This window comes from Lipotes vexillifer, unplaced genomic scaffold (genome assembly GCF_000442215.2).
Source record: "Lipotes vexillifer unplaced genomic scaffold, Lipotes_vexillifer_v1.1 scaffold56, whole genome shotgun sequence".
NCBI classification, from domain to species: domain Eukaryota; kingdom Metazoa; phylum Chordata; class Mammalia; order Artiodactyla; family Lipotidae; genus Lipotes; species Lipotes vexillifer.
The window spans coordinates 794,165-809,609 of NW_006798991.1; the positions used below are offsets into that span (position 1 = coordinate 794,165).

Consider the following 15,445-nt stretch of genomic DNA (forward strand, 5'->3'; position numbering starts at 1 on the left):
TACCTTGTGTCACAAATCAAGCCTTGGTAAATTTAAGAAAATTGAAATCGTATCAAGTATCTTTTCCGACCACAACGCTATGAGACTAGATATCAATTACAGGAAAAAATCTGTAAGAAATACAAATACATGGAGGCTAAACAACACACTACCAAATAACCAAGAGATCACTGAAGAAATCAAAGAGGAAATCAAAAAATACCTAGAAACAAATGACAATGAAAACATGACAACCCAAAACCTATGGGATGCAACAAAAGCATTTCGAAGACGGAAGTTTATAGCAATACAATCCTACCTTAAGAAACAAGAAACACCTCAAATAAACAACCTAACCTTACACCTAAAGCAATTAGAGAAAGAAGAACTAAAAAACCCCAAAGTTAGCAGAAGGAAAAAAATCATAAATATCAGATCAGAAATAAATGTAAAAGAAATGAAGGAAACAATAGCAAAGATCAATAAAACTAAAAGCTGGTTCTTTGAGAAGATAAACAAAATTGATAAACCATTAGCCAGACTCATCAAGAAAAAAAGGGAGAAGTCTCAAATCAATAGAATTAGAAATGAAAAAGGAGAAGTAACAACTGCCACTACAGAAATACAAAGGATCATGAGAGATTACTACAAGCAACTGTATGCCAATAAAATGGACAACCTGGAAGAAATGGACCAATTCTTATAAAAGCACAACCTTCCGAGACTGAACCAGGAACAAATAGAAAATATGAAGAGACCAATCACAAGCACTGAAATTGAAACTGTGATTAAAAATCTTCCAACAAACAAAAGCCCCGGACCAGATGGCTTCACAGGCGAATTCTATCAAACATTTAGAGAAGAGCTAACACCTATATTTCTCAAACTCTTCCAAAATATAGCAGAGGGAGGAACACTCCCAAACTCATTCTACGAGGCCACCATCACTTTGATACCAAAACCAGACAAAGATGTCACAAAGAAAGAAAACTACAGGCCAATATCACTGATGAACATAGACGCAAAAACCCTCAACAAAATGCTAGCAAACAGAACCCAACAGTACATTAAAAGGATGATACACTATGATCAAGTGAGGTTTATCCCAGGAATGCAAGGATACTTCAATATGCACAAATCAATCAATGTGATACACCATATTAAAAAACTGAAGGAGAAAAACCATATGATCATCTATCTCAATAGATGCAGGGAAAGCTTTCGACAAAATTCAGCACCCATTTATGATAAAAAAACCGTCCAGAAAGTAGGCATAGAGGGAACCTACCTCAACATAATAAAGACCATATATGACAAACCCAACATCATCCTCAATGGCGAAAAACTGAAAGCATTTCCACTAAGGTCAGGAACAAGACAAGGTTGCCCACTCTCACCACTCTTATTCAACATAGTTTTGGAAGTTTTAGCCACAGCAATCAGAGAAGAAAAGGAAATAAAAGGAATCCAAATCGGAAAAGAAGAAGTAAAGCTGTCACTGTTTGCAGATGACATGATACTATACATAGAGAATCCTAAAGATGCTACCAGAAAACTACTAGAGCTAATCAATGAATTTGGTAAAGTAGCAGGATACAAAATTAATGCACAGAAATCTCTGGCATTCCTATATACTAATGATGAAAAATCTGAAAGTGAAATCAAGAAAACACTCCCATTTACCATTGCAACAAAAAGAATAAAATATCTAGGAATAAACCTACCTAAGGAGACAAAAGACCTGTATGCAGAAAACTATAAGACACTGAGGAAAGAAATTAAAGATGATACAAATAGATGGAGAGATATACCATGTTCTTGGATTGGAAGAATCAAGACAGTATGGTACTGGCACAGAAAGAGAAATATAGAATCAACATTGTGAAAATGACTCTACTTCCCAAAGCAATCTATAGATTCAATGCAATCCAAAATTTCACAATTTGTATGGAAACACAAAAGACCCCGAATAGCCAAAGCAATCTTGAGAACAAAAAATGGAGCTGGAGGAATCAGGCTGCCTGACTTCAGACTATACTACAAAGCTACAGTAATCAAGACAGTATGGTACTGGCACAAAAACAGAAAGATAGATCAATGGAATAGGATAGAAAGCCCAGAGATAAACCCATGCACATATGGTCACCTTATCTTTGATAAAGGTGGCAGGAATATACAGTGGAGAAAGGACAGCCTCTTCAATAAGTGGTGCTGGGAAAATTGGACAGGTACATGTAAAAGTATGAGATTAGATCACTCCCTAACACCATACACAAAAATAAGCTCAAAATGGATTAAAGACCTAAATGTAAGGCCAGAAACTATCAAACTCTTAGAGGAAAACATAGGCAGAACACTCTATGACATAAATCACAGCAAGATCCTTTTTGACCCACCTCCTAGAGAAATGGAAATAAAAACAAAAATAAACAAATGGGACCTAATGAAACTTCAAAGCTTTTGCACAGCAAAGGAAACCATAAACAAGACCAAAAGACAACCCTCAGAATGGGAGAAAATATTTGCAAATGAAGCAACTGACAAAGGATTAATCTCCAAAATTTACAAGCAGCTCATGCAGCTCAATAACAAAAAAATAAACAACCCAATCCAAAAATGGGCAGAAGACCTAAATAGACATTTCTCCAAAGAAGATATACAGACTGCCAACAAACACATGAAAGAATGCTCAACATCATTAATCATTAGAGATTTGCAAATCAAAAGTACAATGAGATACCATCTCATAACGGTCAGAATGGCCATCATCAAAAAATCTACAAACAATAAATGCTAGAGAGGGTGTGGAGAAAAGGGAACCCTCTTGCACTGTTGGTGAGAATGTAAATTGATACAACCACTATGGAGAACAGTATGGACATTCCTTAAAAAACTAAAAATAGAACTACGATACGACCCAGCAATCCCACTAATGGGCATATACCCTGAGAAAACCATAATTCAAAAAGAGTCATGTACCAAAATGTTTATTGTTGCTCTATTTACAATAGCCAGGACATGGAAGCAACCAAAGTGTCCATCAACAGATGAATGGATAAAGGCGATGTGAAACATATATACAACAGAATATTACTCAGCCATAAAAAAGAACGAAACTGAGTTATCTGTAGTGAGGTGGATGGACCTAGAGACTGCCATACAGAGTGAAGTAAGTCAGAAAGAGAGAAACAAATACCGTATGCTAACACATATATATGGAATCTAAAAAAAAAAAAAAAATGGTCATGAAAAATCTAGGGGCAAGATGGTAATAAAGATGCAGACCTACTAGAGAATGGACTTGAGGATACAGGGAGGGGGAAGTTGGGACAAAGTTGAGAGTGGCATGGACATATATACACCATCAAACATAAAATAGATAGCTAGTGGGAAGCAGCCGCATAGCACAGGGAGATCAGCATGGTGCTTTGTGACCACCTAGAGGGGTGGGATAGGGAGGGTGGGAGGGAGGGAGATGCAAGAAGGGAAGAGATATGGGAACATATATATATGTATAACTAATTCACTTTGTTACAAAGCAGAAAATAACACACCATTGTAAAGCAATTATACTCCAATAAAGATGTTAAAAAAAAAAAAGCCTGCAGTAAGTCTCATTGCCATTTGTACATTGACTTACTTTTTCTCTATAATGTAGAGATCAGTTTTAAAAATGCTGTGAGATGTGAGGTACAAAGTATTCAATAAGTTCACAAATAGTCTTGCTAGCAACAACATAAGAGAAAGTGAAGCACATCCAAATCTAGAATAAGTGTCCACCTCATTGAAGACAAATCCCTGCCTCATCCAGGACAAAATTTATTGAAATCAATGGGTAGTTTGTAAATGTAGTTATTACTAATTGAGTATTTTCCATATATCATCAACAATTGAAAATAAAATTAACAGAAATTTGTATTATAATGAAATTAACTTTAACATAGCAAAGATAAAGTTATAATTGAAGAACAGATATCTGCATGGTATCTACATATAGAGCCACTAATCTTTTGACAGACTCTGTCAGTGTGTCTCTATTAACTTCTGAGGGAATGGGTGCCTTGATTTCAATAAGTGTTGTAGATTAGTTTAAAAAGAAATATGTGTACAGTAGAAAAGGAAATATAATCATTTAATGTACCTTGAAAAAAAGTCCTTTACAACCAGCTGGTTCAACTAAGGCAATAGTCAAGGCATCATTCTGATTTGTGACCTCTGGGGAAGATCTGGCAATTAGTTCTAAGTATTGTGAGCAACAAATGTCTATTTATTTTGTGATAAGATACACCACAACGTACATTTTTTCAAATGACATACTGTGTTAGTTTAGCGTTGAACGATGAGATAAACTGATAGCATTTGGTTTTTCAAGCAAAGGAGTAAATCCTCCCCTTACTCATAAGGGAATTCCATCAAGGTGCAAACAGGCCCAAAGATGAAGATCTGATTTATTTACCTGGTTTATTTATCTCTTAGGCAGTTTAATTTTCTGCATAATAGGAGAATTGGCTGGGACTTTTCAACTTTATAGTTTTCAAAAATTTAGTCTTTATGAATTTTCATCTGGGAATAAAGGATGACTCACCTTCTACTCCAATCCCTCTCCTTCTTCCACAGATTTTATTCTGATTGCTATATACTAAAAGACAAAAAAACAACCAAAAAAGTATTTAGCTTGGAAATTATCATCTAATTATTTGGATTAATGGAGAAAATGGGAGGCTCACGTGACACGACACAACAAGAAACAAAAATCGTTTATGTTCTGTTTATTTACAGGACTCGGTTACCATTAGTGTGGGATGGAGATGGTGAAAGAAAAGAACTTTTTTTCTTTCTTCCTTTATTTTTCATGTTGAGTGTACATTCTCTATATGGAAACACACAAGCCAGTTAGTAGCAACTCAAATAGATATATGAGACACTACAGAGGCAGTTTCCAAATTCTGGACAAGCTGTTAGAAAAAGCTCAAAAAAGGGAAGAAATTTCAGAGAGCAGGCAAGGCTGAAGTGGGCGTTGAAACATGGGTAGGCTTTGGGTCAACAAAGGGGAAGAGTACATTTGACAGTGGATTTAACAAATATTAATTGCTTTTAGACATTATTACTATGCTAAATTTAGATCCATTTTAGATAAATTAGGTAACTTATTTACGTAAATTAAATTCATTGAAAATCACAACCTAAATAAAAAATCAGCCATAGTGGAAGCTTCCAAACTTTATAGATAATGGGTTTTGACCTAAAAGAGACACGTAATTTTAAACAACCGTAATATAGAGAAGCATTGTTTGTTGAGTGCCTGGTTCTCATTTATGACAACCTGAACGGAATTTGTTTTTCTTCACTGGTTCCAGTCAAAGTTAAAATAGCATTAAAAATACCAACCAAAGCAACTTTAAAATAGAAATGGATTTTTTTTCAGAAAAAAGTTTGAGATAAACGCCCTCAAGCTTCTCGCCTTCATCGGACCCCAGATAGTCATGTTTAGTCTTGCAATGTTTCCTATTATATGGATACAGGGCAAAACGAAAGCAATATTCTAATTAGAAATAAAGCGCTGGTATTTCTCAGGCTGAAAATCACATCCACCAAGTTTCTTTCTCTCCAAAGAAAATTTTGATTTTTAAATAAATCTCATTCTCGAAAGGGAAAAGGCACTAAGAAAAAGACAAAAATGAAAAAAGCAGGAACTGCCCGAAAATGTTTATTAAAGAGCTTCTGTGTGCTAGACTGAGAAGCAGGAAGTGGCTTCCTCCCGCGCACCGAAAGCCCCGGTCTCTTCCTGGATGCCGGCAACCAATCAGGCCGTGGAAGGAAAGAGCGGGCGCCCGGGCAAATTTAAACTGCCCGCGCAATCTCTGCACCCCCGCAGGAATCCAATTCTTTGTCCCAGAGCCATGAGTATTTGGATTTACTACGAATTTAAAAATTAATTCCTCCCTCGTTACTTAACCCTAAATGGTAACAGAATTGGTACCTGAACGTTTTTAAATATACGAAGTACCGAAACGACAATGAAAAGGCCAGGGCGGGGTTACAAGGAGTTCCAGAGCTTTGCCAGGGTCAGGTAACATTTTTGTAGTGTATCTCAAGCTTAACGTGACAGGAAAGTCATAAAGGACTGTTCAGTAATTGCTCTACTTCGCAGACTAAATACTGTAATGAGCTACGAAGGCCCAACGCAGAAACAAAACCAGCACCAGCTCTCTCTACTGAGTATATGGTGGCTCTTAAAAGAGCCGTTAAAATTGTTTGCAGCCAACTCACTGTTTACTTGGCGCTGGTGTACTTGGTGACAGCCTTGGTGCCCTCGGACACGGCGTGCTTGGCCAGCTCCCCGGGCAGCAGCAGGCGCACGGCCGTCTGGATCTCCCTGGACGTGATGGTCGAACGCTTGTTGTAATGCGCCAGGCGCGACGCCTCGCCAGCGATGCGCTCGAAGATGTCGTTGACAAACGAGTTCATGATGCCCATGGCCTTAGACGAGATACCGGTGTCCGGGTGGACCTGCTTCAGCACCTTGTACACATAGATGGAATAACTCTCCTTGCGGCTGCGTTTGCGCTTCTTACCATCTTTCTTCTGCGCCTTAGTTACCGCCTTCTTGGAGCCCTTTTTTGGAGCAGGAGCAGATTTAGCTGCTTCCGGCATGATGAAAAGCAACTCAAATGAAATCAAAAAAAAGAGAAATAGCGTGGTAAAAGATACGATGTGTCCATTTTATATAGAAACTCCTATGCAAATAAGGTGATACGTTAAAGTCTTGTGTCTGATTGGTGGCTGTTTAAGAAGCCGTAAGAAATTAGTTCTGCCCAATCACAACGCAAGAATCCTACTGCCGCCTTTCCATTGGTTAATATGAAGCCACAATCCTAACCAATGACATACCTCCTTTATCGCGCCCAATAAAGGTTATAAGAAGTGCTCCCCCTACGCTTTCGTTCTGAAAGATTTCTGAGGTGTACTTGTTGGTTTCATGATGTCTGGACGAGGCAAGCAAGGTGGGAAAGCTCGCGCCAAGGCTAAGACCCGCTCTTCACGGGCGGGGCTGCAGTTTCCCGTGGGTCGAGTGCACCGCCTGCTCCGCAAGGGCAACTACGCCGAGCGTGTCGGGGCCGGCGCACCGGTGTATCTGGCGGCAGTGCTGGAGTATCTGACCGCGGAGATCCTGGAGCTAGCGGGCAACGCGGCTCGCGACAACAAGAAGACGCGTATCATTCCACGTCATCTGCAGCTGGCCATCCGTAACGACGAGGAGCTTAATAAGCTGTTGGGCAAAGTCACCATCGCTCAGGGTGGCGTACTGCCCAATATCCAGGCCGTGCTGCTGCCCAAAAAGACTGAGAGCCACCACAAGGCCAAGGGCAAGTAATTTCCTAGATTATAGCAACTTGAATAAATTCAAACCAAAGGCTCTTTTCAGGGCCACCCATTTTTTCTGTAAAAGAGTTTTAACATTTGTTACGTTGGACGATGAAAAGGGTTAGGGAGATTTATTAAAAGCCTGAGTCATTTTCCCATCCTCTGCCTTGTTGAAAGCAAAGTAAGAAAAGCATTTTATCACCTTTTAAAGAAAGTTCGCTGCAGTGATTATCTACGGACTTAGAACTTTATCGCTAATTCTTAATAAGTGTGCGTCCACGGGTAGCCATTAGCATCAGTTTCTGAAATATTTTGGTACAAAAGAAGCACTACCCTGACTCGAATTTAGCAGAAGGTGCAGCAAGGGCCTGACCAGGCGGCCTGCGGGAGCGCGCCGGTCACGGGCGGCGTGAAGAAGCCGCACCGCTACCGGCCTGGCACGGTGGCCCTGCGCGAGATCCGCCGCTACCAGAAGTCCACGGAGCTGCTGATTCGCAAGCTGCCGTTCCAGCGCCTGGTGCGCGAGGTGGCTCAGGACTTCAAGACCGACCTGCGCTTCCAGAGCTCGGCCGTGATGGCGCTGCAGGAGGCGTGCGAGGCCTACCTGGTGGGGCTCTTCGAGGACACCAACTTGTGTGTCATCACGCCAAGCGCGTTACCATCATGCCCAAGGACATCCAGTTCCCCTACAGATCAGCGGAGAGCTTCGTGGCACGATAGTTTCCCTCACCCAAATACTGTCAGCCACATACGTTTTCCCTAACAGTACATGTGCCACGAGGCAATGTTGCTACGTTAAAATATTGGGATTACATCTGTAGATGTGACACCACTCTGGAGCCCGAGAAAGGTTTCTCATATTTGGGTTGCGGCCTAAATCTCAAGTGCTGTTGCCTCAGGAGAACTTGACAGGTTAGTTATTTCGAACAAACTTTAAACCGATCAAGACATTTGAGGAAATGTTTTCCATAACTATTGCTATTGAAATGTAAAGTGTTGCCAATCACGCAGACTTAAACTTCTGCCTCGTAGACTTAAAGTAAGTGTGGGGTAAGGAAAATAATATAGAGGGTTATGATATGGTTCGACAAAGTAGTTGGTAAGTAGTGGAGAAATGTAGTGTGTTGTGGGATCCTGACAGAAACCAAGTCAGCAAAGCTGATAGGGTTATCTTTGAAAGAGTTATTTGATGTGACATTACAAGTAACTTCTGTTGCTGTAACCAAATAAGGAATACCCCTGCCAATGGTTTTTACTGCCTAGGTCACAGAATCTAGCCTCTTACTCTCCACTCACTGAACTCTTTTAATTGATGTCATCTCAAAATAAAAGACGTTAACTTTTTTTTCTTGAATATCGTGAACACCTTTGGCTGTGTGGTGACTAAGTGGAAACTTCTCAGAATAATGTTTTAAGTGTACAAAATGCAAAAGTTGCAAAAAAATATTACATTACCGTTATCAAAGTATTTTTAAAAGTAAATTTGATAGAGTGACATATGTGCTTATATAATTAACACAGTACATAACACAATCTTTTGGGGAGCCTAACTGCCATCAGTAATAAGATAAGTATAAAAGATGGGTTAAGGTAACGCAGCAATTGTTATGAAAAATGAAACATCTGTGATTTCCACTGGGTAACAAAGTAACAGGTACTGAGGTTTGAGGCCTAAATTCATAATAAAGTGAAATGCCAATGTTCAGTTAAAGGTTAATTAAAATATATATTTTTCTCCATCTAAACTCATGGACTTCCCCCCTCACCACTACCGCCACCGCCCCATCCACATCCTGCTGATTTTTATCCTCAGAGGCATTGTGGCATATATGGATCCCAGGTGAAAAACCGTTGCTGTAAGATTTGGTCAATCTAACCCATTCTTTTGCAACTTAATTATGATTTTTCACTGAAACTGCCTCTTCATAGCTGGAATTTCTTTAGCACTTAAGTCTACTAATATCTCATATAATTATTCATACCCTTTTATTGTCTTTGTTTTCTGTACTTAACATAGAACTACTTCCAATCCTAGTATAAATAAGACTTCTTGAAATAAAAAGAAATGCCGACAACAATATCTAACAATGCTAGACACTCAAATGACCCATCAAAAAACAGTAAAATATTTGACTTTTCATAGGCTTTTTAGAAGTTATGTAACCCAAATGATTTCATTCATTCTTCAATTGTTCTGTCTTTAAATATGTCTTCCAATTGTAGGGAAAAAACATAATTTTTCCTCCACCCTTCTGAGTTTTTGGCTGAGAGCCTGGCAGATAGGTTAGGGGGTCCCTGCACCTGACCAGGGATTTCACTGCTCTTGGCAGTGAAAGCGTGGAATCCTAACCACTGGACCACCGGGGAATTCCCAGGAATGGCTTTATTTACATAAGAGAAGCCATTTTGGCCTAAGCCATTTTGTGATCTAAGCGTGGCCGCAATGCTTGCCCTTGAACGTGTCTCAGTAATCAATGATCTTAAGGAAAGTAAGGGAGTGCAGGAACAAAGGAAAAGCAGTCAAGAAACAATAGTTCAACAATAAAAGCCCTAGTTCCTCCTCAAGGGATATAGATAAAAATCTGATACAGTCTTTGAGTTCTGCAGGAACTAAGGCCCCCACCTAGGTGGAGAATGGAATGATAATTTTGCCCCTTAGTGACTTCAGATCAACTAAAGCTTGGACTCTGTCAACCTTTGCCCCATTTCTGTGCTGAATTCTCTGCTCGAGCCCCTTCATGAATATGCATATACCCTTAGCTTAAAACTTCCCCAGTTTTGCTGTTCAGGGAGACACTGCTTTGGGAAGATCCCCGGTGTTCTCCTTACTTGCTGCAAGTAGTAATAAATTCTTTCTTCCTTCTGATCTTTGGCTTGGTTGTGTCTTTTGGTGCGACACCCACCAAGAGGCGAACCCAGTTTTCGGGTAACAAGCCCTGTAATAAAAGCCAGATTCGAAAGAGAAAAACAAGTTTCTTAACAACTATACCTCATCTATACATGGGAGAAACCCAGGGAAAAATTAGTACCTCTAGAGGTGCCTTAGAATTCCAGGGAATTCCCTGGTGGATTTCACTGCAAAGGTCTTGAGTTCAACCCCTGGTCAGAGAATTAAGATCCCGCAAGCTGTGAGGTGCGGCCAAAAAACAAAACAAAACAAATAAAAAGAACTCCAGCTTAAATACCATCTTCCGCTAAAGATGGAGATGTAAGGAGGTCAGGTACGGGGAGGTTACCAGGGACCAAGGGTAAACTTTGTTAGGCATATTTAAATTGATGCCTTCTCCATTGATGAGGGTCTAAAGTTGTTTACTAGGATTAACCTTTGTTCTTCCTGGGAAAGAGAGGAGGAGGGACATCTCTGTAAATCTGTGTCCTGCTTTTAGGGAAACAGAAGGAAAGCAAGATTTTCTTGGATCTGCTTCATCTCAAATGCCTCAGTTCAGCGAAATAATCCTTATGCTAAATGGTGTATTTTGGGGTGGCCTAGTCTGCTCCCCTTCAACACCAAATACTAATATTTTGTTGATGTATACTGTTGTCTGTATTAATATAAAAAATCTGAACTCATGCATTATACTTTAAATGATACGCAGAGAATATTTCTAAACAAAAGTTTTAAAGCAATTTAAAACTCTCCCATTACAATTCTTTTAAGGGTTTTTTTTTTAAAATTTAAGTCCAATGTTGTGGGTTAATAATGTAATTGAACATATTTTTTCTTATATTTGTAGACATTTGTATATCCATTACAGTCAGTTTGGGCATCTATTCTGCCCAAACTATATGGGCATTTGCCCATCTATTTGGACATTTTGAGATAGAAAGTTAAAGATCAAGTTTAAGATCAAGAATATTTAAGGAAGATCAAGAGCAGAGAAAGCAAGGGTAGAAAGTGAGTTCACAGAGATAGGCAGAGGTCAGATCATGTAGGGCTTTATGATCATGTAGGGTTTTATATGCCATGCTATAAGTTTTTGCAAATCATTCTAAGAGTTTTGAACAGAGGAATGGCATAACCTGATTTACATTTCTTTGAAAGTTCACTAAGGCAACTGTATGGTGAATACAAAGTTTAGAAGTAATGATATAAATTAGGAAGCTATTCCAGTGGTCTTTTTGAGAGATAATGGTGGTTTGGCTTAAATTGGGGTAACAGAAAATGGTTAGGTATAGGATATATTTCACAAGTGTAACCAATAAAGTTTGCTGCTGGATTTGATTTGTACTGTGTAGGAGAGGAAAAAAAAATTTCCCTTTGAATTCTTGGCTGAGACTACCTAAAATAAAAGACAAGTTAAAAAGAGAAAAACCACCAAAATTTTATTAACATGTAAACCTCATGTATACAGGAGAGACAGGAAAAATTAGTAAACTCCTCAAGATGGCCCAAGCCACCACCTTACACACCATCTTTAGCTAAAGACAAAAGAAAGTTGTGTAGTGGAGGGGGGACACATTATCAGAAAAAAGCATAATAAACAAGGGTTTGTTATGCAGGTTAAAGTGGGTGCCTTCTCCCATAAGATCCTTTTCATGATTTCCAATCATCCTTCTCTTCATAGTATAGAGAGACAGAAATGTAGCTTTCCTCTATAAATATGTGTCTCTTACAAAAAGGTAACTTCTGTTTTCAGAGATTCACCTGTCTATGCTGTTTCTCAAAAATAATTAGTTCAAAATAACCCTTATGACAAAGAGGCATACTTTGGGGTGGCATATTCAGCTGCCCTTCAACAGTGAAAGAACATAAAGACACAAAGAAAATATCTGATTTGAACTGTTCATCTCGACATATTAAGTCAGTTACTATGTTAGAAAACGGCCCGAAGAGCATTGTAATTTTATAAAATAATATATTGTATGTTTATAGAACAATAAACCTTTGTTTATCAATTGCAGAAATTATAAAGAATCTGACAAACTTTTCAGATATCCATCCATTGCTACTCTTATAATCACTAGTTGTTATGCAAAAACTCATGAAATCAGATAGGAAGGGAGGCTAGTAGTTGGTGGCAATTTTACTCATTTTTAAAGTAGAGAAGGGGGGCCTCCCCTGTTGGTCCAGTGGTTAAGACTCCACGCTCACAATGCAAAGGGCCTGGGTTCCATCCCTGCATGCCGCAGCTAAAGACCCCGCAGGCTGCAACGAAGGTCCGCATAAGACCTGGCTCAGCCAAATAAATAAATAAATAAATATTTTTTTAAAAAAGTGGAGAAGGGTCTGTAAAATATATTCCAGTTAACTAATGTTGGGGAAATATAATGTAAAACAAAAGAAGAGAAAGTTTATTATTGAATAAGCTTAATGCTTATTCAAAATATTATGCTCTACACAGGCAATCTTTTAAAGAGATTGCAAAGATAGAGAAAAAAATCTCACTCTTTCGGTGAGTAAGTAGATACTACCCATTACATGAGGTAGGTTTTGCAATCTGGAGTCAGGAAACTGGGAAATAGAATACTATTTTCCTTGATGATTAAAGAGAGGACTCTAAGCTCCTTGAGGAAACTTTCCTGAGTTAAGAGGCTGGCAAAGGGCTTTTTAAGCCATTTTACGTACATTTGGAAAGGACAGAGAAAGAAATTTTGAAAGAGAAAAAGGAAAGGAAAGGGACCCTCGGGGAGAATTAAGCCTCTTATTTTCAACTTTTATTTGCCCTTAAATTAACTTGTTGAATTATGCTGGATATATACCCATCTCTGTAATATATACTGAATTTTGTTCCTGTTGGTTGAATCCGTTTTGTTTTTGCAAAGGTTTTTATTTATGTTATGAAATTTATAGTTTATAAGAGTACTTTGAAAATACTGTATTGCAACCTTGCTAAAAGTAACTCTCATTGAAATAAAGGAAAGTGAAAGAAAATCATTGAATAACAATGGGATTATATGCTAATGCTGAAAGAAGGGATTAAAATTTCTCAGAATTTAAGCAATAGTAAAATAGTATATATTTTTAAAATTAAGTATATACAACCAAGAATGTTTGAAATATATAATCATTCTTTTAATAAAGGCTTTCTTAGAAAGACAAAGGTAGACTTTCTTTTCTCTGCATTTGAATTTTCTACTTGTTCACGAATGACAAATTAACTGCTCTTCTAATTAATGAAATTTTTAAAAAATTTTTTTAATTATATGTTACCTAGAAAAAAAATCTACTGAGACATTTAAAGACCCAGATTCAGTATTTTGCAGGTTAGGAGGACACAGTACGTCAAAAATAACAAATTTACCCTAATAAATTGTATAGATTTAATACAGTTAAGAGTACTAAAAGAACTACTTTGTTGCAGCTAGATAAAATGATTTTTCTATAATAGTAGAAATTAATTTGAAATAAATAATTATGAGGTATGAATTCAATGGCAAATACTTATTTTTCAACATTACAAAAAATTAAAATGCTAGAGCACTATACATAGACTGATCAGCAGAATAAAAACTCAAGAAATAATTTTAAATGACATATTGAATAAACGATCAATTAAGTTCCTCAAATCAGTGGAGAAAATATTTCCTATGTTATACTGATGAGCCAGCTGGTTAATTTTTTAAAAGTTAATTCTCTATACAAGAAACCAAGTCTGGGGGCTGACAGAGCCCCAATAAAGGGTTGGAAATGGCAAAAGAAAAAAAAAAAAAAAAAGAAACCAAGTCTGGATTATTATAGAGTTAATTTTTTTCAATGATTCTACCCATTATCAGTAAAATAATAATAGGAACTTATATTAAAAATGGAAATTGACACACATTTGGTGGAAGAGAATTTAGCAATATACCTGGAAGATCTTGAAATTCTCTATTTTATTAGCCCATCTTGCTCTATTTCTAGGTAGTATATTTCCCCCATATATTAGGAGAAAAACTTCACAAAATGGTATTAACCGTATGCAAATACTGGTAGAGAAAGACACATGTATATAGGTAGAGATAAAAGCAGAATATTTTATTCTCTGTGTTATTTTATGTATCATCTACAATGTTAAAGTTTTGTTGCTTAACGAGGATGAGGAGCGAAACAAATTAAATGAGAAAAGGGGAGAAAAATAGCCTAGGTCTTGAGGAATCAAAAGAATTAACTGAAAGAGAACAAACGGGAGTAGTAAGGCCGGCTTGTTCCTTTAGGTCTTTAGGTCCCCTCCCCCAGCCCAGAGGGATTCCCGCCACAGCTCTTTTGGTTTCCACTCTGGTCCGCAGAGGTTACTTTTTAAAAGGAGCTGCGACAAGTTGAATGCAGTCTTCTGCACGTTACCTGAGAATGTCCGGACGTGGTAAGGGGGGCAAAGGTTTGGGGAAAGGGGGCGCCAAGCGCCACCGCAAAGTTCTGCGCGATAATATCCAGGGCATCACCAAGCCCGCCATCCGCCGCCTGGCCCGGCGTGGAGGTGTCAAGCGCATCTCTGGTCTCATCTACGAGGAGACCCGTGGGGTGCTGAAGGTGTTCTTGGAGAACGTGATCCGGGACGCCGTCACCTACACCGAGCACGCCAAGCGCAAGACGGTCACGGCCATGGACGTAGTGTACGCGCTCAAGCGCCAAGGACGCACCCTCTACGGCTTCGGCGGCTAAAAGAAAAAAGTTTGATCCTGTTTGTTTATTAAAAAGGCCCTTTTTAGGGCCCCCAAGTTTTCAAGGAAAGGGCTAAAGTAACAATCCGCCTGTACGCTGGTGTCTTAAACCATTTTAAATGGATCGCTCAAGGCAGTTCACATAGTTAACTCTAGGGTGCGGAAAATGGACTGAGCACAGTATTTAGTGATCGCGGGGCAAGATTCCCCCGGGTACGGGTGGGGCCTCCAACTAGCTTCTCGGCTACGGGTTGGATTTGTCTGGAGGCCCGAGTTTTGAGACCAGAGGCCCGGACTCAGGCCCAACTCTAATTCAGTCCTTTATATTTCTTAATATCGGGTGAGGGATATGACCTTGTTTTTCCCCATTTTGCCACCCATCTGTACTTGTTTCTCTAGCCGTATATGTTTTTTAAAAACTAGTAAATTGGCCACATAAGATCTTTTTTGTGAGCCCTCATTACATATCTTTACTCTGAAGACATGTTTCTCTTTGCCTTGCAGACTTTGTTCCTCCTGGCTG

At 38.7% G+C, this 15,445-nt stretch overlaps 1 protein-coding gene and 2 pseudogenes across 3 annotated transcripts; 2 read left to right on the forward strand and 1 right to left on the reverse strand.

Moving 5' to 3' along the window:
- Window positions 1-6,210: 6,210 nt before the first annotated feature.
- Window positions 6,211-6,633, reverse strand: LOC103085965 (histone H2B type 1-J pseudogene; annotated as a pseudogene). Its single transcript, XR_014368714.1, has one exon. The product of XR_014368714.1 is annotated as a histone H2B type 1-J pseudogene (transcript).
- Window positions 6,634-6,958: 325 nt separating this feature from the next.
- Window positions 6,959-7,354, forward strand: LOC103086246 (histone H2A type 1 pseudogene; annotated as a pseudogene). The gene has a single exon (XR_014368715.1). The product of XR_014368715.1 is annotated as a histone H2A type 1 pseudogene (transcript).
- A 7,254-nt stretch (window positions 7,355-14,608) lies between these two features.
- Window positions 14,609-14,923, forward strand: H4C9 (H4 clustered histone 9). The gene has a single exon (XM_007471255.1). It carries the CDS (start codon window positions 14,612-14,614, stop codon window positions 14,921-14,923), a length of 312 nt encoding a protein of 103 aa, XP_007471317.1. The 5' UTR covers window positions 14,609-14,611.
- The last annotated feature ends 522 nt before the right edge of the window (window positions 14,924-15,445 follow it).